Source organism: Microcaecilia unicolor, chromosome 5 (genome assembly GCF_901765095.1).
Source record: "Microcaecilia unicolor chromosome 5, aMicUni1.1, whole genome shotgun sequence".
Classification (NCBI taxonomy): Eukaryota; Metazoa; Chordata; class Amphibia; order Gymnophiona; family Siphonopidae; genus Microcaecilia; species Microcaecilia unicolor.
This window is the reverse complement of record NC_044035.1, coordinates 221,298,937-221,322,466: the sequence shown is the minus strand read 5'-3', so window position 1 is coordinate 221,322,466 and position 23,530 is coordinate 221,298,937. Positions and strand designations below refer to the sequence as shown.

General features: G+C 43.0%; 1 protein-coding gene across 2 annotated transcripts in view; it reads right to left on the bottom strand.

Moving 5' to 3' along the window:
• Window positions 1-23,530, bottom strand: part of GTPBP8 (GTP binding protein 8 (putative)) — a 143,085-nt gene that overhangs the window by 83,860 nt on the left and 35,695 nt on the right. For both annotated transcript variants that reach the window (XM_030203796.1, XM_030203798.1), the window contains exons 3-4: window positions 20,228-20,326; window positions 10,413-10,543 (exon numbers count right to left, since the gene is read on the bottom strand). In XM_030203796.1, the coding sequence (XP_030059656.1) occupies window positions 10,413-10,543; window positions 20,228-20,326 (230 nt within the window). The remainder of the gene's footprint in view (window positions 1-10,412; window positions 10,544-20,227; window positions 20,327-23,530) is intronic.

Below are 23,530 nucleotides of genomic sequence, written 5' to 3'. Positions count from 1 at the left end.
GTAGCTGCTTGCAGTTGCACGTGTCTGGTGCACAGCTGATTCAGACTGTATTGTGGGGCCGCAGGGGAGTGATACTGTGACTGTGATCGAAGATTCGAGTGACTCACTGTTTAACACAACCGGTACTGAATCATCTAGACAGTAGACCCAGACGCGAATGGCAGGCACAGCTGTGAACTAAGGAGTCAAGCCCACGACACAGCCAGGCCAACAGCAGCCTTTCCTATGCGGCACTGCGTGTGGCCCGGCCGGCACCATCGCGCCGTGTGCTCTGCACTGCGGACCGGGGGGAAGCAGGCAGTGCCGTGTGGCTACGGCGCATGCAGCAGCTGAGCTTCTTATTTTAGTGCGCGTCGCGAGAACGAGGCTGAGGCAGCGCGCAAGGCCGTGGCATAGGATAGAAGGCAGCGCTGGCCGAGAAGGAGGAGGACCGGAAAAGAGCTGCTGAGACTGGCAAACGCAGGTGGGTGGGACATCAGCTGAGCAGGCTGCCACCGCGACGGCAGAAACTAAGGCTGTGGCCTGTTCAGCTGCTGCTTTGCTGTGTACTTTTCGCTGACGCAAATCTGGGTGGGCCTGAGCTGAGATTGGGTGGGCCCAGGCCCACCCGTAGCTACGCCACTGTTGGTAGGAATCTTGTGGTAATAAAGTTTTTTATCCAATTGATAATATTGCCACCAATCCCAAGTTTGTCCAAAAGTTTAGTAAGGATAGTATGATCAACCATGTCAAAAGCGCTGGATAAGTCAAATTGTTATTTCCAGTTGCTATTTCTTGTTTGAATTTGGATATTAAGGTGATAAGGACCGTTTCTGTGCTGTGGGCAGAGCGAAATCCCGACTGCGACTCATGAAGGATGGAGAATTTCTGAATATATTCACTGAGTTGCGAGGTCACTCTGTTTTCCATCAGTTTAGTGATTAGAGGGATGGAGGCAATTGGACGGTAATTGGTAATGTCATTTGCTGGTTTCTTTGAGTTTTTTGGTATAGGTGTTAATAATATGTTCACATTCACAAAGACTCCAGTGTGCCGATTGTATCAAAACAAGTTACTTTTATTCCATCAATGTTCCATCTATATTAAACATACAACACATACAAATAGTTAACCTACTCATTCATCACCATTCATACACCACTCACCCATTGTTGCTAATACAATAAAGTTCATGTGCTATTGTAGTTATAAATCGTCAAATCCTAGACAAAAAAACTTATGACATGCTGCTTATTATCAAATGATGTCTCTTTAAGCTGGTCTCATTCGTTGCAACGGGAAGTCAAAAAAATGTCCAAGTACTTATCTCTCGTTGTTAACGCCGTTGCAAATCTCATTGACGATACAGCACTGAATGTATTCCAGCTGAATGCTGTTGTTTACCCCAACTCCACACTATTGGGTAGCATAAATCTTAAGCATCTTGCAACTCATGGGTGAGAAGGCACAAAAATCACCAATCAGGCAGAAATAATTCTCAAGTGCAACACGGTTCCCCAATGCTGGACCGCATTTCGTTACACTTTCTCAGGAGGAACCACCCATTAATCTACAACATTAACAAAATTATCACTGTTGTAGTAATCCCTTTGTATTCAATATCAATGCTTATTATAAATCACATAATAAATCACTTACTGTCGCTGTTATACACGACTGCCTGCCGGATTGGCGTTCTCACAGGCGTGGACCATCCCATCTGACCCTATAGCTTTGTCCACCTTCAGATTCTCAAGCTGTTTATAAACTCTTTCTTCTGTAAACGGTGCAGTAGCCACTCCATTCCCAGATATTTCTTCGGCAGCCAACCATGGTCCTTCACCAGGATTTTCCTCCATGAACACCAAAGAGAAGTAATTGTTTAGCACATTTGCTTTATCCTCCTCACTCTCCACATAACCATTCTCATTATCTTTCAGTCTCGCAATTCCATTCCTATCTTTTCTTTCTTCAATATATCTGAAAAAGGTCTTGTCACCTCTCTTTACATCTTTAGCCATTTTTTCTTCCGCTCACACTTTCGCTAGCTGTATTTCCCTCTTCGCTTCTTTGAGCTTAATCAGATCATCTTTTCCGTGATCCTCTCGTTGCGTTCTTTTTCATTTCTTGAACAAAGCCTCTTTTGCTCTTATTTTTTCAGCTAATTGGTTGGAGAACCATACAGGCTTCCTTTCTCTTGTTTTTGTTTACTTTCCTCGCGTAAAGATCAGTCGCCATATTTATAGCAGCCTTCAGGTTTGACCACTGATATTCCATTTCTCCTATGCTTTCCCACTCCACCAGCTCCTTTTCAGGTATTCCCCCATTTTATCAAAATCAGTATGTCTGAAATCCAGTACTTTGAGTTTTGTGCATCAACACTCTGCCTTCGCCCTTATATCAAACCATATTGTTTGATGATCACTATTACATAGGTGGACACCCTGCCGGATATTAGAAACACTTCCTCCATTCGCAAGTACTAGATCCAGCATCGACCCTTCCCTCGTGGGTTCCGTCACCATTTGTCTGAGCAAGGAACTTTCACAGGTGTCCACAATCTCCCTACTTCTTTCCGATTCTGCAGACAGGACATTCCAATCCACATCAGACAAACTGAAATATCCCAACAGTAGCACCTCCCCTTTCATACCAATCTTTTGAATATCCTCTATCATATCCTTGTCTAGCTTCTCCATTTGTGCCGGAGGTCTGTAGATAACCCCCGTGTGGACACAGGTTCCATCTTCTCTTTCCAGGACGATCCATAAAGCTTCTTCCTTTCCCCAGGTCCCCCGCATTTCAGCCACTCTGATACTGTCTCTCACACACAGCGCCACTCCTCCGCCCCTTCGGCCCTCTCTATCCTAAAAAGATTATAGCCCGGTATAGTCACATCCTATTCATGGGAATCATTGAACCACGTCTCTGTAATGGCAACAATATCCAAGTTTTCTTAAACATTAGGGCTTGCAAATCTTGAACCTTTTTACCTAGACTACGAGGATTTGTGCTCATTGCTTCCATCTGCATAGTGAGTTTAGGTGGTTTTCTATATTTAGATGACCTTTCCCTCTGCCATCAAGTTTATTCGGGGGTGACTTTCCGAATTCCCTTGTTTCCTTTTGTCACCTTCGCCTTCTAGTTTAAATGTCTAGAAACGTACTGTCTGAATTTCTCCCCAAGGATCCTTTTTCCCGTCACAGAAAGATGTAGCCCATCATTACAGTACAACCTGTTATTTTTCCACGTTACCCCATACTCCTATGTAACTAAAACCTTCTTCGTTACACCAAGACTCAGATTAGAAACTTAGATTAGAAACTAATTGAATGGAAATGACAAAGGGTAGTGGTAAGCGGAGTTCAACTCTAAGGAAAACGTGTTACCAGTGGTGTGCCACAAGGATTGGTCTTTAGTTAGGTTGTTTTCAATATCTTTTTAAGTGACATTGCAGAGAGGCTGTAGGGAAAAATTTGTCTTTTTGTAGATGATACTATAGTAGGCGTAGATTTGCCATGCATTGGTATGAGTCATCTAGTTCGCTCCTTCTTCATTGTGGGGTACTGCAGGATTCCATAATAGCCCCTATACTTTTTAACATGTTCTTGGCTCCTTTGGTCTTTTATAATTCAGAGTCTGGGGCTGACTCCTTTCACCTACGCAGATGATATCCAAAATTTGACAACTATCGAAACTACTAACCTTTAGGATATTATCTTACTGAATAACAATCTTACTAGACTCACGGATTGACTAGTGTGCAATAAACTTAGGGCCCTGTTTACTAAATCGTGTTATAGGCATATTAGCGTCTTGCGCCTACAATATCCCTATAGGCACCTACTCTGTTAGTGTGCACGCTAATTGTAGGCATGTTAAGAATGCTAGAACGCCTTAGTAAACAGGGCCCTTAAACTGAATCCCTACAAGTCAAAATGTTTACTATTTTTCAGATTAGATATAATCATCTTATCTTCTGTGGTACTCTTGGCTGATCATTCTATACCAATCGTAGACACTACAAACATTTTAAGAGCAATTGTTGAGACTTTTTCCCTACCGTATGATTTGCTCATTACGTCCTCCAAATACTAAAACTTCTGTAACTATACTTATATAGTCTTTGTTAATAAGTAAATTAGACTACTGTAACGCTGTTTTATGAGGTATCTATACCACTGACCTTAGGCATTTACAGATTATCCAAAATACTGCTGTCAAATTTACCATGTTGCACAAATTTGGTCATTGAATGCCTTTGCTTAAAAAAAACATTGGTTGCCTATCTCTACTCAGATCTGGTTCAAAACCGTTTTACTAATATTTAAAGTAATTCAGATGGGACACCCCCTTTACTTGTTCCCTCATTCCATATATTTGGCCACGAATGATTAGATCATTAAATAAGAATTTACTTATGATACCATCTTTCAAGCATGTATGTTTTGAAACAATTGGGACCAACTGCTTTTTAGTGGAAGTATCTAGTTTTTGGAATAGCTTGCCCATCAATTATGTCATAAATTTTCTCTGATTAGATTCAAGAAAGGCCTTAAGTAATTCCTTTTGCAATCTGGCTTTGATTAAATTTTATGAGCTGCAGATTGCCCTTAGGGCTGGGATTTCATCTGTTTCTGGGCTGATGCAATAGCAAATACTGACTGTAGGATTATATAATTTTGTAATTTAATTTTTTTTTTTGCATTATATAACATGGTAAAATTAGTCCTTACCTGATAATTTTCTTTCCATTAGTCCCAACAGATCAATCCAGAGACGAGTGGGTTATGTCCACCAGCAGGTGGAGATAGAGAAAATTTCAGAGGCTTATTATACGTGGACCTGTGCATCCATCTTAGCCTCAGTATTGTCGATACCAAAGCAAATGAATAAATCCTAAAGGAAATCCACTCCTGCCTCTATAAAGCGCACAGAGGCTCTTCCTCCACCGCTCCTGCGGGAGGGAAACATCCAAAATGGAAACTGCAGTCCAAAACTTGCCATTATTTTATAAGGAACCTACAAAATCCAAATCATCGAAGGGCGGGCCTCTGGATTGATCTGTTGGGACTAATGGAAAGAAAATTATCAGGTAAGGAGTAATTTTACCTTCCATAGCGTCCCACAGATCAATCCAGAGACGAGTGGGATGTACCAAAGCAGTCTCCTAGTTGGGGGGGGGGGGGGGGGGGGGAAATCGCAAAACCAGAAGCAGCCTCCAAAGACTTCATCGGTGCCAGACTCCAGAACAGAGGCAGAACAAGGGACAAGTCCCTGTGCCACCAAACCCAGAGAACTACAGTCAGCAACACCGCTCAGAATCCTAAACCGACATATAAAACCGGAAAAGAGGCAATTAAAATCAACAAGTCCCTAGGACCAGAACATTGAACTCCCCCAGCGCAAGAAAGCTTCAGCCACCTGCCCAAGGGGAAGTCCCAACCAAGAGAGCCATCCGCCAAGTATTACCGGTCAACCATGACAGTCATCATGAAGTAGACCTAGGCAGCTAGCAAACAAGAAGACTGGTGAACACCTGAGAACCAGCTAAGGAAAGAACCCGAACCTACAGGGATGGCCCAAGACACATCCGCCATAGTCCAGGCAAGGTCCAGTACCCAGATCCGGTACAATGACTGACCTCTAGAAAACTGGGCAGGCTATGCAGAACCGTACAAGGAGGAACCAGAGCGAAGAACAGGCTCACTCCCCTGGGAAGGAGCAAGGTTAGCAAGCAGAAACTGACTGCAGCCCAACCACTGGGGCAAAGACCAAAAACCCCAAAATCCGGAAGAGCCAATGAGACAACCAGCGATGATCCCTAGGTCAGCTACCCTCGGGAAGCTAAGATCAGCCACCGTAGAAGGGAGAAAAAAAACTCCAGAGCTAGAAGCAAACCTCCAAACTAGATCAACAGCCAAGAGTAAAATCAGAGACCACACCAGTGTAAATGTCCAAGGGCAAGGCCTACCTGGCAGATCTAGAATCCAGCTCGGCAGGCAGGGCAAAAAATCCCACACCCAGAAGTGAGGCCAGGCTCAACTCCTGGAAAAGGAGTTAAGGCCACCTGCCAGACTCCAACCCCAAAAGGAAGCTTGGAGAAAGAGCAGAGGCCGACTTCTGAGCAAGACGAAGTACGGCCCAACTCTAGCCGAGGGGCCAGAGCATACCATGGAGACGGAGGCGCCTCAACACCAAAAGAAGGAAAGCTAAGTACTGAAGACAGGACCAGCCCCCACAGCCACAGACAGGCAAAGTTGACCCTTAGAAGCAGAGAATAAATCCAACCTCCAGCATCACTACCCAAACCCTTGATCAGAGGCGGAGCTTGCCCCCCAGGATCATCGTCCATCCAGACAGCCGGAACCTCGACTGACAGAGAGGAAGCTGGGCTGCGCAGTCAGACCAGTGCCAGGCCCAAAGAACAAAAGGGGCAAGAATGATGGCCTGAGAGAGCCAGACACTGCCAGCCCAAACGGGGCTCTGCATGAGAGACCACCCCAGCAGCAGACCTACACCGAAAGCCCCCTCCCCAGAGGAGGAAGGCCCGATGCCCGGACAGAGTAAGGCTCGGCGCCCGGAGACGAAGAAAGTCTCGATGTCCGAAGCTGACTGGAAAAGAATGAAAGCTCGACATAAGGAGCTGTCCTGAGCCAAAGCAAGGTCTGCCAATCGGAACTGCCTGGAGATAGAGCAAGTCTCGGCATCCGGAGCTGTCCAGAGAGAAAGTAAAGCTCAACGTTAGGAGCTACTCAGAGAAGAGAAAAGTTCAACATCCGGGAACAGAGTAGCGCCCGATGTCTGGAGATGAAGCCGGGTCCGACTATCCAACTGGAGACGGAGAAACGTACAATGTCCAGAGACAACAAAACGCCTTACATCCCGGAAACTATGCAGGGCTCCACGTCCAAAGACGGCGCAGGGCCCCTCATCCGAAGCAGGGCCTCTCGTCCGAAGACGGAGCCGGGCCGCACAGCTGAAGACAGAACCGGGCTCCACGCCCGAAGACAGAGCAGGGCTCCCCGTCCGAAAATGGAACAGGGCCCGAGGAGACATCCGCAGATCGAGATATGCTCAACTGCCGAGAGACGGAGCAAGGCTCGATGCACGGACAGAGCAAGGTCCGAGGAGAAACAGGCGATGTCCCTGAGCCAGAACAGAGCTCGACGTCCAAAGATGGAGCAGGACTCCATGCCCGGAGACGGAGCAGGACTCAACTTCTTGAGGAGAAGCAAAGGCTGAACGCTCAGAGACCAAACAAGTCTCAACACCCATAAACAGAGCAAACCTGAACGGTCAGAGGCAGCGTACTGGAGCTCCAGAGAGAGCAAGATGGCACAGCGACACCAGGTACGGACGAATTGCCCCATTTTAAGGTGCTATTTAAACCATCAGCAGAAGGACGCAGTGCCAGCTGCAGTAGACATTCCATGCACTGCTTGAACAAACGAGAAGGAAATATGCCTTACTGCAGGAGAGCTGGATCCACCACATCTAACACTAAGGACTAACCAGCCCTGCACTAGAGACCCTCGGGTGTAAGCCTGTCACCTCAAGACTATAAAAATATAGTCAGGGCACCTGGAGAAGAAAACTACCCTGACAGCACGCAGGGTGCAGGATTAGAAGACAACCAAGAGCCCTCAGAGAAGAGCCCTAACTGCAGCAAGTAACCCCAAAGGAACCATTCTTCCAGCCCCATGGAGCTAACAGCAGAACTAACGGTTCCCAGCAAACATTGTCTGGTCTGCACTGCTCTGAGCAAGAGCAAGAGAACAATCCTTAGAGAAGAAAAAAGCTAAGAAAAACTGCTCAGGGGAAATCACCACCTAGAGGACCTGGGCCAAGCTAGGCCAGGTCCCTGGTTCCCCAGGCGCTAATGCAACCCCTGCCTGGACACAGGAATACTTGCGATTGCCTAGCACACAGAAAGGAACAGACAGGCCAGATAAAAGTCAGACCCGCAGGCCCAAGATAAAGCACAAGCCAACTTAACATAGGAATAAGGAGCATTCCTATCAAAATGTAGCAGGAGATTGGTTCTAAATAATCGTATCACACTGCACTAAAGAAAAGAGGCTTGCCAGGTGCCCTTGGCTTGGATTGGCCACTGTCATGGATAGGATGCTGAGCTTGATGGACCCTTGGTCTTTTCCCAGTGTGGCATTACTTATGTACTTATTAGATACTACAGGTGACATGGGAGCAGCTGTGCAAGCAAACCAGATGGCAGCCAAGAGCTAACGGACCCTCACTTCACATGTGTCCGCTATAAAATGTCCTCCCTACAGCTGCAAATGCTGATTCTAAACATGGGAGACAAAACATACCTCCCAAAACAGGGAAGAGCACGAAATTACCCCAATTAAACCCGCACCCGCTAGAGGTCCAAATATGGCAAAAATGAAACCAGGTTGCAGTCTGACCGCTAAGACAGCAATGACCGCACCTTAAAACAAAATAGAGCGTGAACTGCCAAACTAAGGTATAAAACCACCTGACCATGCCTCGCAGCACCCCTGCTGAGGCCAGCTGAAGTGCAGGAAACCGGGAACAGAAACTCAACTCAAACAGCTCCCAAGTGCCTCCACTAGAGATTTGGCAGCGCCTTGCAAGGACTGAAGAAATAGCGGACTGCGAAACTGAAAATGTCCGGCCTCACACCATAACCCAAAATGGCGCTGCCACAGCACAATCCGCTCCCGAGCCTGCCAAAAACAAAAACGCGGTCTCCTCAGGAACGGACGGTGACTCGAAAAAAGAAGCGCCAGCAATGAGTAAACGGGAGAAACAAGAATAAAACCAATCACAACCTCCTTCTCAGCCATGAAAGTCAAACGACCGGAAACAAACCCGTCACTGGGGTGAGTAAACAACCGAAGAAGGAAAAAAGAATCAATACTCACTGTAAAAATCTTGTCCTTTAGCCCATAGCTGAAACCTTGGTGTTGAATATCACTTTGAGGTTTTTTTTTTTTTTTTTAAAGAGGCAGGAATGACTGGGATTAGATTTTAGGGGGAGAAATCAGAGCAAGGAACGCCCCAAAAGCCAGAAGGCAGGGAAGGGGGAGGGGGAGGGACCTGGCACCACCAGGTGTACCCCATACTGGCCAAGCACAGCCATGACCCCGTAGCTCAACTAAACCTGAGGGAACAGGTTAGGAGCCATCTCAATCCAGAGAGCTGCACAGGATATGTCCATCCACCTGCTGAGATAGAGAGAATACTGAGGCTAAGATGGATGCACAGGTCCACATATAGTAAGCCTCTGAAGTTCTCTCTATCTTCACCTGCTGGTAGAGGGACATAACCCACTCGTCTCTGGATTGACCTGTGGGACGCTATGGAATTTAGGTTTTCTATCTTGTTAGCTTTTATTATAAAGCACTCACATATAAATGATGGGCAGTATATCACATTTTTAATAAACTGTATAATCTACGCTGGGTAGCCACCTTGAAAGGTGTGGAAAACATGAGGGATCAAATGAAGCTTGAGAAATGGTGTAGAGTTTGGCAGCTAAGATTTAATGCTAAAAAAAAATGAAAGGGCCATATGTTTTGACTATAAACCAAAAAGAGCATGACAGTATGAGGGGTAAAGTTCTGCTGTATAAAGGATAAGAGCGGGAACTAGGGGTGATTGTATCTAATGATCTTAAAGTAGCCCAATAGGTAGAAAAGGTGCTGGGAAAAGCCAAAAGAATGTTTAGGTGAGGGAGGATTGGGAAAGGGATAGCAGCAGGAAAATGAAGATGACAATACCTCTATATAAGTCTCTGATGAGATCTATGTACAATTCTGGAGACCACATCTTTGAAAAGATATAAACCAAACTGAGTCAGTCTAGAAGACAGCTACTAAAATAAGGTCTTCATTAATAACCATATGGACACAGAACATCAAAATATATATTCTGAAGAAGAGGTCAGAAACACATATAAATACCTCCAATGTACAAATATAGAGGAGTCAGACCTTCTTCAATGGAAAGAAGGGTCTGGAAGAAGGGGCCATGGGATGACCCTGAAAGGAGACAGACTGAGTAATAATCTATGGAAATATTTCTTTACAAAAGAAGAACGGGGTTGTAGAGACTCAGATGTTGGTTTGGATGGGCAGACTGAATATTTTTCTGCTGTCAATTTCTATTCCTCTATGGCAGTGCCTTCAGGCTTTGAAATACGCTTTAGTATTTGTATACTGGAGCCCAGGAATAAGCACTGGGATGCTTTGCTCTAGCACTGCAAACATTAAAAGCAATTGGTCATTTACTCTCATATTTTCATACAGAAAATCATTTCTTCATCTCTTGAATTTCCTAAGAATATCTTAACTGATAATCATTATGTACTTAATGTGTTTGATTCTTCTGTACATTTCAATAAGCAGAATAAAGAGTATCTTCCCTCTGGCATGCCTTTTACTTACTTTTCTCTTGTCTCTAGATAAGCCTCCACCATTTCCACAAAATCTTCTGGGGCTCTGTAGCCATAGCCAGGCATATCCACTAAGGTAAACGATTTTCCCACTTTAAAAAAGTTAATTTTCTTGGTGTGTCCCTAAGATAAAGCAGAAAGTTGCTGTTTATAGATTCATCAGCTACTCAAAAACAAATATTAAAACAATGTCATTAAAAATTGCTTATGAAAAATGCTAAACTGATAGCATTGGAAAAAGGCGGCTTCGGAACAGGAAGATCATAGACGACAGGAGTGCAAGATACTCTCTGACACATACTGTCCTATACCACACAACAGGTACAATATAGCAGCTTCCTCCCTCTACACTGTTCCATCAGAGAAATAGGAACAGTGTGAATAGCAGTGATGCAAGTTTTTTCTTCACACATACATATACTGTGTCCCAACACAGAACAGGTATAGCATGTGGACTTGAAGTGCACACCTTTCTTTCTGAAACACTTATACTCCCTCCCATTAGAGAATAGATAGAGAGGGGGAAGATGTAGTCCAAGCTTCCCTCACAGATGAAATGTGTCACAACACAGAACAGGTACGGCATGTACACTGGCAGTGCATACTTCTCTCTTACACACATATACAGAGGCTAAATTTATATAGGATGGCAGGCAGATGTATGTGCCTCGAAAAGGGGTCTCCAAGAAGTGCACCTTCATATTATGAAGTGCATGGAAGAAGCTAAACAGTTTACATGCCCACTACTGAAAAATAAGCACATATGTTTCACACATGTATGCTGACATTCCAGGCACATAGACATAGCCAAAATGGCTTGGAGAGAAAGAAAGCAGGACCATGGCGAGACAGACAGCCTCTTTCTGGCCTGGCTGATGCTAAGACATGAGGCCAACCTTTTTCCAGTGTAGGAATTTCAGGGTCTCAGTGTGCCTTGCCAGGCGCTTCAACAGAAGCTCTTCCTACCTCCAAGAGGTAAACACCCACGTGGAAGTGCACCCTGTAGCCACAGGGGAGCAATATTCAAGGAAGGCACAGAGGATAACTGGAAGGGAAAGGAAATGTAATATGGGCTACAATGTTCATCCATTAAGGGTCCAGCGGAGAATCTATGCCCTGCACAGGTACACAGATGCTAAGTAGCCACACTTTGCCCTTTGAACCTTGTCATACCTTGGCCATGGCAGACACAATATTTCCTCACCCTGGAGGAGCAGGCAGAAGCATTCTGCATGTAGGGAAGCATGGGAGAGTTAGAATATATTGCACTAAACGAAAAATTAGATATAATAGGCATCTCTGAGACATGGTGGAAGGAGGATAACCAGTGGGACACTGTCATACCAGGGTACAAATTATATCGTAGTGATAGGGTGGATCGAATTGGTGGAGGGGTAGTCTTGTATTTAGAGAGGGCCTTGAATCAAACAGATTGAAAATTCTGCAGGAAACAAAACACATCTTGGAATCCCTATGGATTGAAATTCCATGTATAAAGGGGAAATGGATAGTGATAGGAGTGTACTATCGCCCACCTCGCCAGAATGAACAGACGGATGTTATCAGAAATTAGGGAAGCTAACAAACTGGGCAACACAATAATAATGGACAATTTCAATGACACCGATATTGACTGGGTAAATGTAACATCAGGGCATGCTAGGGAGGTAAAATTCCTTGACGAAATCAAGGACTGCTTTATGGAGCAGCTGGTACAGGAGCCGGCAAGAGAAGGAAAAATTCTAGACCTAGTCCTTATTGGAGCACATGATCTGGTGCAGGAGGTAATGGTGCTAGGGCCACCCCTCTTGATAACAGCGATCATAATATGATCAGATTTGATATCCACTTTAGAGTAAGTACACAAAGGAAATCCCAATACGTTAGCATTTAACTTTCAAAAAGGAGACTATGATAAAATGAGAAGAATGGTGAAAAAGAAACAAAGAGGAGCAGCTGCGAAGGTCAAACATTTATATCAGGCATGGATGCTGTTCAAAAATACCAACCTGGAACCACAGGCCAAATATATTCTGTGTATTAAAAAAGGAGGAAGGAAGACCAAATGACAACTGGCGTGGTTAAAAAGTGAGGTGAAGAAATCTATTAGAGCTAAAAGAAAATCCTTCAGAAAATGGAAGAAGGAACCGACTGAAAATAATAAGAAACAGCATAAGGAATAGCAAATCAAATGCAAAGCGCTGATAAGGAAGGCAAACAGGGATTTTGAAAAAAAGATTGCACTGAGGCAAAAACACATAGTAAAAAAATTTCTTTAGGTATATTAAAAGCAAGAAGTCGGCAAAATGGACCGCTAGATGACTGAGGGGTAAAAGGGGCAATCAGGGAAGACAAAACTATAGCGGAGAGGTTAAATGAATTCTTTGCTTCAGTCTTCACCGAGGAAGATTTGGGAGAGATACCCATGCAAGAAATGGTTTTCAAAGCTGACAAGTCAGAGAAACTGAATGAAATCTCCATAAACCTGGAGGATGTAATGGCTCAATTTGACAAACTGAAGAGTAGCAAACCTCCTGGACTGGATGGTATTCATCCTAGAGTACTGATAGAATTGAAAAATGGCCTTGTGAAACTATTGTTAATAATATGTAATTTATGTTTAAAATCAAGGATGGTATCATAAGATTGGAGGGTGGCCAATATAACGCCGATTTTTTAAAAAGGTTCCAGAGGAGATCTGGGAAATTATGGACCGCTGAGTCTGACGTCAGTATGGGGCAAAATGGTAGAGACTATTGTAAAGAAGAAAATTACAGTGCATATTCAAAAGCATGGATTAATGAGAGAAAGTCAACATGGATTTAGTGAAGGGAAATCTTGACTCAGCAATCTACTACATTTCTTTGAAGGGGTGAACAAACATGTGGATAAAGTTGAGCCGGTCGATATTGTGTATCTGGATTTTCAAAAGGCGTTTGACAAAATACCTCATGAAAGACTCCAGAGGAAATTGGAAAGTCATGGGATAGGAGGTAGTGTCCTATTGTGGATTAAAAACTGGTTAAAAGATAGGAAACAAAGAGTAGGGTTAAATGATCAGTATTCTCAATGGAGACGGATAGATAGTGGGGTTCCCCAGGGGTCTGTGCTAGGACAGCTGCTTTTTGACATATTTATAAATGATCTAGAGATGGGAGTAACAAGTGAGAGAATTAAATTTGCTGACGACACAAAGAAATTTGACGCTGTTAAATTGCAAGAGGATTGTGAAAAATTACAAGAGAACCTTACGAGACTGGGAGACTGGGCATCTAAATGGCAGATAACATTTAATGTGAGCAAGTGCAAAGTGATACATGTGGGAAAGAGGAACCCAAATTACAGCTACGTAATGCAAGGTTCCACATTAGGAGTCACTAACCGGGAAAGGGATCTAGGCGTCATTGTTGATATGTTGAAACCCTCTGCTCAGTGTGCAGCGGTGGCTAAGAAAGCAAATACAATGTCAGGTATTATTAGGAAAGGAATGGAAAATAAAAACGAGGTCGTTATAATGCCTTTGTATCGCTCCATGGTGCAACTGCACCTCAAATATTGTGTTTAATTCTGGTCACCGCATCTCAAAAAAGATGTGGAGGGGCATAATCGAACGAAAACGTCTATCTCCATGGGCGTTTATCTCCGAGAACGGGTCCGTGAAGGGGCGGACCAAAGAGTATTTTCGCAAAAAATAGACGTCCATGTTTTATTCAACAATTTGTGAGCTGGGCGTTTTTGTTTTTCAGCGATAATGGAAAATGAAAGCGCCCAGCTCAAAAATGAATAAATCCAAGGCATTTGTTCGTGGGAGGGGCCAGGATTCATAGTGCACTGGTCCCCCTCACATGCCAGGACACCAACCGGGCACCCTAGGGGGCACTTTTACAAAAACAAAAAAAAAAAGGTAAAAGAGCTCCCAGGTGCTTAGCACCCTTCCCTTGTGTGCTGAGCCCCCCAAATCCCCCTCAAAACCCACTGCCCACAAGTCTACACCATTACTATAGCCCTAAGGGGTGAAGGGGGGCACCTACATGTGGGTACAGTGGGTTGGGGGGGGGGGGTTGGACGACTAAAGCATTAAGCAGCACAATTGTAACAGGTAGGGGGGGATGGGCCTGGGTCCACCTGCCTGAAGTCCACTGCACCCCCTAACTGCTCCAGGGACCTGCATACTGCTGCCAGGGAGGTGGGTATGACATTTGAGGGTGAAAATAAAAAGTTGTGAAACATCATTTTTTTGTGGTGGGAGGGGGTTAGTGACCACTGGGGGAGTCAGGGGAGGTCATCCCCGATTCCCTCTGGAGGTAATCTGGTCATTTAGGGCACTTTTTGGGGCCTTATTCGTGAAAAAACAGGGTCCAAGAAAAGTGCCCTAAATTCTAGCTACAAACGCATACTTTTTTCCTATTATCGGCGAAAGGCGCCCATCTCTGTTCGGGTGATAACCATGCCCCAGTCCCGCCTTCACCACGCCTCTGACACGCCCCTGTCAACTTTGTATGCTTCCGCGATGGAGTGCAGTTGAAAACGTCCAAGTTTGGCTTTCGATTATATCGCATTATTCGTTTTTGTGAGATAAACGTCCATCTCCCGATTTAGGTCGGAACTTGGGCGTTTTTCTCGTTTGATTATAAGCAGGCTAGTGAAATTAGAAAAGGTACAGGAAGGGCAACGAAAATGATAAAGGGGATGGGACGACTTCCCTATGACGAAAGGCTAAAGCAGCTAGAGCTCTTCAGCTTGGAGAAAAGATGGCTGAGGGGAGATATGATAGCGGTCTAAAAAATAATGAGTGGAGTGGAATGGGCAGATGTGAATCGATTGTTTACTCTTTCCAAAAATACTAGGACTAGGGGGCACGCAATGAAGCTCAAAGTAGTAAATTTAAAACAAATCGGAGAAAATATTTCTTCACTCAATGTGTAATTAAACTCTGGAATTCGTTGCCGGAGAATGTCGTAAAAGCAGTTAGCTTAGTGGGTTTTAAAAAAGGTTTGAATAGATTCCTTAAAGAAAAGTCCATAAGCCATTATTAAAATGGACTTGGGAAAATCCATTGCTTATTTCTAGGATAAGCAACATAAAATGTATTGTACAGTTTTGGAATTTTTCCAGGTACTTGTGACCTGGACTGGCCACTGTTGGAAACAAGATACTGGGCTTGATGGAGCTTCAACACTTATGTAGTTATATATTTCAATAGTGATAATATGGATGTGAACATACATAGCAGTATGTTCAAGGATGGACAATTGAAAAGTGCAAAATACCTACCGTTGTATTTCTTTTACTCAAAGAAACCCATTTATCTGATCTAGAGTATCAGAAGCTGGGTCGAGGGACTTTGGGAGAAATATATTTTTGCTCATTTAGTTACAAAAGAAGAGGTGTGGCAATTTAATAAAAAGATCCCCTCTATGAATAATTAGTCGGGGAAAGATGATGTAGGGAGAATGGTTTGCGTAACAGGTAGGATTGATCAACACAAAATCGCTATTCTGAATCTTTATGTTCCTAATGAGTCCTATCCCACCGACCAGAGACCTGAGCTCAGGAGGCTAAAGAATCCCAAATGCAACCATGTGATCTGTAGACAAAGCCTGGGAGAAAACAACAACCCAAGAGACTCAACCAGCAGAATGCCAGCTGTACCTTGGGTCTGGATAAAAAATGAGAAAAGAAGAACTGCACCAGTACAACTTGTGCCATCTGCTGGAGCAGAGAAATATTGATGAACTCCAGGATGAGCACCTGCTATTATACCAATGATGTCATTGGTAACTCTCTATTTCTCTACCTCCATCATCTGTAAGGATGCTTTCTATTGGACTCCCCACACCTTCTTAGTATTTTATCTTCCAACATTTTTTATTGATGACTTCATAGCAACATATGTAACTGCAAATCCAGATGTACAAAGTATCAAATTCACCAAATCCTATACATAGTCAATATGGTGAGATTTGTCATCATATTTTCCATTATTCCCCCTCCCCCTTCCAAACCCTCCATTATACAACATCGTTTTATCAGGGAGGACTCCAAATACAACGAGACAATACGTTGCAAAAGTGAAACAACATGTGGGAAACCCCTCTAACTTTTATTCCTCCCCACCTTATTATCTCACCTTCCCCTTCAACTTTCAACAATTTTTATTAATATTCAACATGTTAACCATAACCCATCAACGCAAACCTTCTTAGTATTTTAAATTGCACTTTGCAGCTGTTTCTTCAAGGGGACAGCGTGTGTCTGTAGAGCATGCTGCTATATTTTGGCCTTATCTAATTCTCTATGAATCTTTATTTCCACGATGGTGTTAAAATTTTGGACTCTTCTCTGTGCTTTTTTGCTTGCATCCTTCTAGGGCAGCTATTGTCTGGACCTTACCATCTCACGGAACGCTTTACAAGAACTTCCAATCCCGGTTCACATTACACTACGTTGAGAGGCATGGTCCAATACGCATGGGTGACCGCAGGTATGCTTTCTCTCAGCTGTTCCTCCTGTTTTGTTGACCGACACGTTAGACGTCTTTCTAACGGCCTTCTAAATTGTAAGTCATTACATGTGAAAACAAGTGAAATTTGGGACCTTGTGTTCTCCAGACTTGATCTTTGTTGCACTGAAAATTGTATTCAAAATGGTGAGGAAAGCTATTTGTATGAATCTCTTCCTATTGGTTATGAAGTTTTTGCCCTTGCTAGAGTAACCAGAAAGTGGGGGTGGTTTGGCCATCTTCTATACCTCTAATCTTAAGGTTACTGAACTTTCTTCTCCTCTTTCCAACTTGGAGGTGCTTGATATTCATATTTGTGCGCCAACCCTGCTCACTCTGTTTCTCTTTTACTGCCCTCCATCTTTGACATTGGATCAATGGGACCTTGTTTAGAAATGTATTTATGCGATTTCCCAATGCATTAATTCTTAGCGACTTCAATACGCACGCTGATATCCCTCATCAACTTCGTTCTAAAAACCTCCTGTCTCTTATTTCTGATCTTGTTAAATCGTGACAGGATTGTGAAAAATTACAAGAGAACCTTACGAGACTGGGAGGCTAAATGGCAGATGACGTTTAATGTGAGCAAGTGCAAGGTGATGCATGTGGGAAAAAAGAACCCGAATTATAGCTACGTCATGCAAGGTTCCACGTTAGGAGTTACGGACCAAGAAAGGGATCTGGGTGTCGTTGTCGATAATACACTGAAACCTTCTGCGCAGTGTGCTGCTGCGGCTAGGAAAGCGAATAGAATGTTGGGTATTATTAGGAAAGGTATGGAAAACAGGCGTGAGGATGTTATAATGCCGTTGTATCGCTCCATTGTGCGACCGCACCTTCAGTATTGTGTTCAATTCTGGTCGCCGCATCTCAAGAAAGATATAGTAGAATTGGAAAAGGTGCAGCGAAGGGCGACGAAAAAGATAGCGGGGATGGGACGACTTCCCTCTGAAAAAAGATTAAGGAGGCTAGGGCTATTCAGCTTGGAGAAGAGACGGCTGAGGGGAGACATGATAGAGGTATATAAAATAATGAGTGGAGTGGAACAGGTGGATGTGAAGCGTCTGTTCACGCTTTCCAAAAATACTAGGACTAGGGGGCATGCGATGAAACTACAGTGTAGTAAATTTAAAACAAATCGGAGAAAAGTTTTCTTCACCCAACGTATAATTAAACTCTGGAATTCGTTGCCGGAGAAAGTGGTGAAGGCGGTTAGCTTAGCGGAGTTTAAAAAGGGGTTGGACAGTTTCCTAAAGGACAAGTCCATAAACCACTACTAAATGGACTTGGGAAAAATCCACAATTCCAAGAATAACATGTATAGAATGTTTGTACGTTTGGGAAGCTTGCCAGGTGCCCTTGGCCTGAATTGGCCGCTGTCGTGGACAGGATGCTGGGCTCGATGGACCCTTGGTCTTTTCCCAGTATGGCATTACTTATGTACTTATGTACCTTCTGCAGGGGGGCTCTCTTCTAACCCACCAAGGCGGCCAGCTTTTAGATCTTGTTCTTGATCCTTGGGATTTCTTTTTTCCCCCCCTCTGACTTTTCTTATGTTTCAGTCCCATGGTCAGATTACTCAGTGGCCATTTTTTTCTGTTGCATTTCCTCTTTGAAGTGGTCTTGACACCCCTCTCACATTGACCCTCTTGAACTCCCGTCTAGTATTTTGTTTTCTTCTGATTTTTCCTCCCTGGATTTAGGATGAGCAGACTAGTTTTTGCAATCAACTTCTTCTAATGCTCTAGACAAAATTGCAGCCTTGAAACCAGTTCTGTGCACTTCCTCTAAACATATGAGACCATGGTATCACAGCAGCCTTCATATACTTAATGTGAGCTTTGTAAGTTGAACGTGCTTGGAAGAAATCTGAAACTCTATCAAGTCTTAAGTATTTATAAACCTACCCTCGAGATTATAATTTTTATCTTAAGGCAAAAAGTTTATATTTCTCTAATAAGATTAAAAAAGTCCCTAATCCAATTAGAGAGCTGTATTCATTTTTTGTGGCCTGACAAATCCCTCACAAATCTCCTCAGAAGAGGCTTGCTCTCTGTATTTTTCAACAAAAATTTCCAATCTCAAAAGACTTTTCCCACATCATCCTCACCTTCCATTTTTTCTAACTCTGTGGCCCGTGTGGTCTTTCCATTCCTTTTTCCACAGCATCTTGTTCTTCCCTGCCCTTATCCTATCTTATCTGTACTTCCCAAGACCCCACCCCCGCTCTTTGACTTTCATCCTGATCATCGTTTCACCTCCAGTCATTATTTTCTCTTAGCAAGGTCTTTAAATCCATGTGTTCCACTCATTGCCAACTGGATCCCCTCCCATCTGCTTGGTTTCGATTCCCAAACTTAGCTTATTGCCCCCACCTTTCTAACCACTGCCTGGTATTTCAATCCTCAGTCTTTCCATTCACTTATTCTGCCTCTTCTAATTACTGGATTTACTTATTGCAACATAATTTATTTAGGTTGCTCCTGTTCTCAGTTTAAAAAAATTAGTCTTTACAAAATGCTGCCATTAGACTTTTAATGCATGTCGCACTTCCTCCATGCTAAAGTCCTATCATTGGCTCCCTGTAGAACAGAGAATTAAGTTCAAACTTCTCTCATTTACTTTTAAGGCTTTTTGACTAGGTCTTCCATGTTATCTTTCATCTGTTGCTATTCCCTACTCTTCTGCTCGCTCTCTCTCTTCTGTTAAACGATCACCATTTAGTACTCCCAGATCCCAAACAGGCCCATTTGGAATTAACATGCCACTGTGCATTCTTTATTGCTGCTCCCTTTTAATGGAACTCACTCCCAAAAGAAATTCTGACTAAATCATCTTTTGATAAATTTAAACCTAAAGATCTGTATATTCAATTTAGCTTTTAATCCTACATAATAGGCTGTGGTATTTTCATCACTGGAGTTCCACTTCCCCTTACCTTTGTTCTTTCTTCTCTCTGTCCATCTCCACTGTTCCCCTTCTATTATCCTCCTTCTCAGTTTCTGTATGTGAAGTATATATTCCATTTCCCCAATTTTAGGTGAGAAGCATATTGGCTTGCATGTATAGTCCCTACTTTTCTATATGAATTTTGTAGTTCTTTTCTGACTTTTCTGATTCTGATATGCTAACCACTTTGATCTGCTGAGTTAGCGAAGGTGGTATAGCAAATGCAAATTAAATAAAATAAAGAAATTGCAATAACCACAATATCATGCAATGTTATTACCTGAACTTGGCATTCTAGTGCCGTGATCACTTTGGATTTGCATCATGGCTGTTGGTGTTTTCATAGGACTTACCGGTGTTTTTGACACTTTGACTTCAATGTCAGGCACCAATGAGAACAAGGCTTTTATTAGGGAAGATTTCCCAACATTGCTTCTGCCTATAAAGCACACCTGAAGATGGAGGAGATTTTCAGTCACCACAAGCAACTAAACATATCTTAACATTTTTTGTTTTACTCCTAGATTTTCTGATTCAGTTGCATTAATACATGTGTTTTCTGTGGCAATATGGGTCTTTCATACAGAATCATTATTCTACATAAATTTTTTGTCTGAATCCTATTTTACACATAAATCTCACAAAGTGTATTGTCATGAGGATTGTTCTGTGTAAAAGTAGTTTGGGAGAAAACACAAATCATCTTAAAAAAGGGTTATATCAGGACAGACTAAAATATTGTTTTCCCTGACTCTCTTCTTGCTTCTTGGATTATAGATTGTCTACTAGTTAAAGAATGAATGACATACTAGAGGTAAAGTCCTGCAACTACTTCAAATGCTATTCTTGGGATGGTTATTAGATGACCACGTAAGAGCGGGATTATACTACCCTCTGCCCAAGAGCCAAAGCTGAAAATGGAACCCCAGTTTCCTGTTTGACAGCAGATAATACTAACTACCAAGCTATTGTTCTATTCCTTGAAAATAAACACATTGTTGTATTTACTAAAAGACCATGTTGGCAATTGCCTATTTAACATTGGGGGGGGGGGGGGGGGGATGTTATAACACAATCTCACATGAATCACTAATATAACAGAAACAGCACTTTATATTAACTGTTTATTCACTTTGTCTCAATGACCATGTCAGGGAGTACTAGCCTCACCCAATCCTGTTATCACTATCATTTATGCCACTGGTTATAAGGCCTGCGGTGTCTTCCAAATCAAGCCAACACATCAGCAGATGTCAAAGATCATTACTGTTACCATGTGAAATGGATGGCTTAAGAAATTATCAGTGTTATAGAGTCTTTTACCTTTAGGTCACTGGTTCAAATCCAACTCAGACCAGTGGGGCTTAAAATGGTGTTCTATGAGTACAGTACCAGGGACCATAACAGATGTTTCCACATTGCACCTTCAATCAGGTTTCAACAATTCCATGAAATCTGCTGCACACCTTGTCCCCAATTTGTGGCAAGGACACAAGGATCATTACAACTACAGATGCAAACACCTATGAATCATACAGATAAAATAAAATTAAGGGTTCCTGTCACAAAATGCCTAGCCACCCACCTGGGGCTACCCCACGACCACTTAGAGGGTCTATTCCCAGCACAGCTCAGGTCCAACTGCACCTACCGCTTGTGCTCTACACTAGCACCCTCTTCCCACCGACTGGGTCCAAACCACCTCTGGGCGAGTCTCCCGCTCTCAAATTATCCCCCGAGTCTTAGTTACTGGAACCACACTCCCAGTGGTCCCACAGTTCCTAGAAAGCACCCACAGCCCCACACACAAACCACCAGGATTCTTAGTCAGAACAGACAAGCAGAGGCAATAAACTAAAAATGTTTATTGTCATAAAAATATTGAACAGTGAACCATAAAAACAGATGGAACAAAACAGCATATAATAACAGGTAAATGAATATGGATCAATTATAAAACTATCTAAATTTGTTCACTACTTGAATAGTGCCTGGAGAGTACAGGTAATATAGCTGCTCACAGGTTATCAAATATAACTGTTCACAGGGCTTCAGCAAAGAGATCGTTCTCTCTTTTCTTCCTGGCTAAGACTGGGGCAAAAGCCAGTACATCCTAGATTGATTGAGCACTTGGGCCTATCAGAGCACAGAACAACAAGTTTTAAAAGTAGTTGGCCACATCACTGCAGGTTACCTCTTATCTATGTTAACTAAAGCGGGAACAGTTATTTCTCTGTAACAGCTTTAAACATAAACATGCACAACCTGCTGGCCAAACTAGAGAAATACAATTCAAGAAATAATCAATACAGTTTACAGCACGATTTTTCAACCCAGTCCTTGGGGCACACCCAACCAGTCGGGGGATATCCTGAAAACCCCGACTGGCTGGGTGTTCCATGAGGACTGGATTGAAAACCTCTGGTTTACACACTTATAACCTATTGTTTTGTCACACCTCTCTCCTTAAGAGAGAGACCCTAGACTGCGGCCTCTATAGACCGCTGGTCGGGTCTCAACAATCCAATGTCAGGGCAGTTCTGGCTCTTCCTTTCTGGAGAGTCCATCAGCATTGCCATGTTCTTTGTCCTTCTGGTGTTTATAACAGCAGCTTTTACCACACTCAGTACATGCTAATGGTTTTAATCCTATATGCTTGATTTTGTGAATAAGGAGTATCTTCTGACAGAAACCACTCTGAGCACACACAAATAGTTTTACTCCTGTGTGGATTCTCTGGTGTTTTGTTAGCTGTGATATATATATAAAGCTTTTTCTACTTTCAGTGCATGCAAACGGTTTCATTCCTGAAGGGATTCTATGCTGCGATGACAGTAATTTCTGGAAACTTAAACTTTTCTTACACTCCATACTTGAAACTGGTCTCTTTCATGGGAGAAATTCTGTATTTCTTGTGGAACTTTCTTCCTGGTTGAAGCTACTGTCATGACCAGGACATGAAGATATTCTCTCATCAGTGCTTTTCTGACATCCTGTAATGTTTGCTTTATTGATACAGCTTTTCCCATATTCTATACTTGTACATATTCCAGTTTCTTTATTATTTTTCAGGAGCTGCATTAGCTCTTTCTTCATATTGAAATCTTTTTCATACTTAGAGCATGTAAAATGTGTCTCTTTTATGTTTCCTGTTATCCTTGTAGTCCTCCCTTTTGACTGAAGGGTTTTCCATAGTCTAGATAGTCTCTCCTCAGTGTCAGATCCCTCTGGTAATGTCTCTGCTAGAAGGTCAGGTATGGGTTTACTATCCTGACACCCTTCTGGTGGGCTACATACAACTAGTACCATGGCTGTGTGATTTGCATAGGCCTTTAACATATTTACATGATAGCTATGCTGCTTTCTGTCTTGAGAGTTCATAGATATAACAGTTTGTATCAATCAGGTGCTTTATGACTTTGTAAGGTCACGCCCAGTTAGCCTGAAATTTATTCTGACAAACTGGAACTAAAATAGGTACCTGTTAGCCCTCATAAAACTCTCTATTTCGAGCCTGATGATCATACCAGGTCTTTTGCTTAGTCTGGGCTGCCTGCAAGTTATCTCTGAGAAAGCCCATGAAATCTTCTAATTTCTGCCGCATATTAACTACATATTCAATTACAGGGGTGTAAGATGTGTCAACTTTCCCCTCC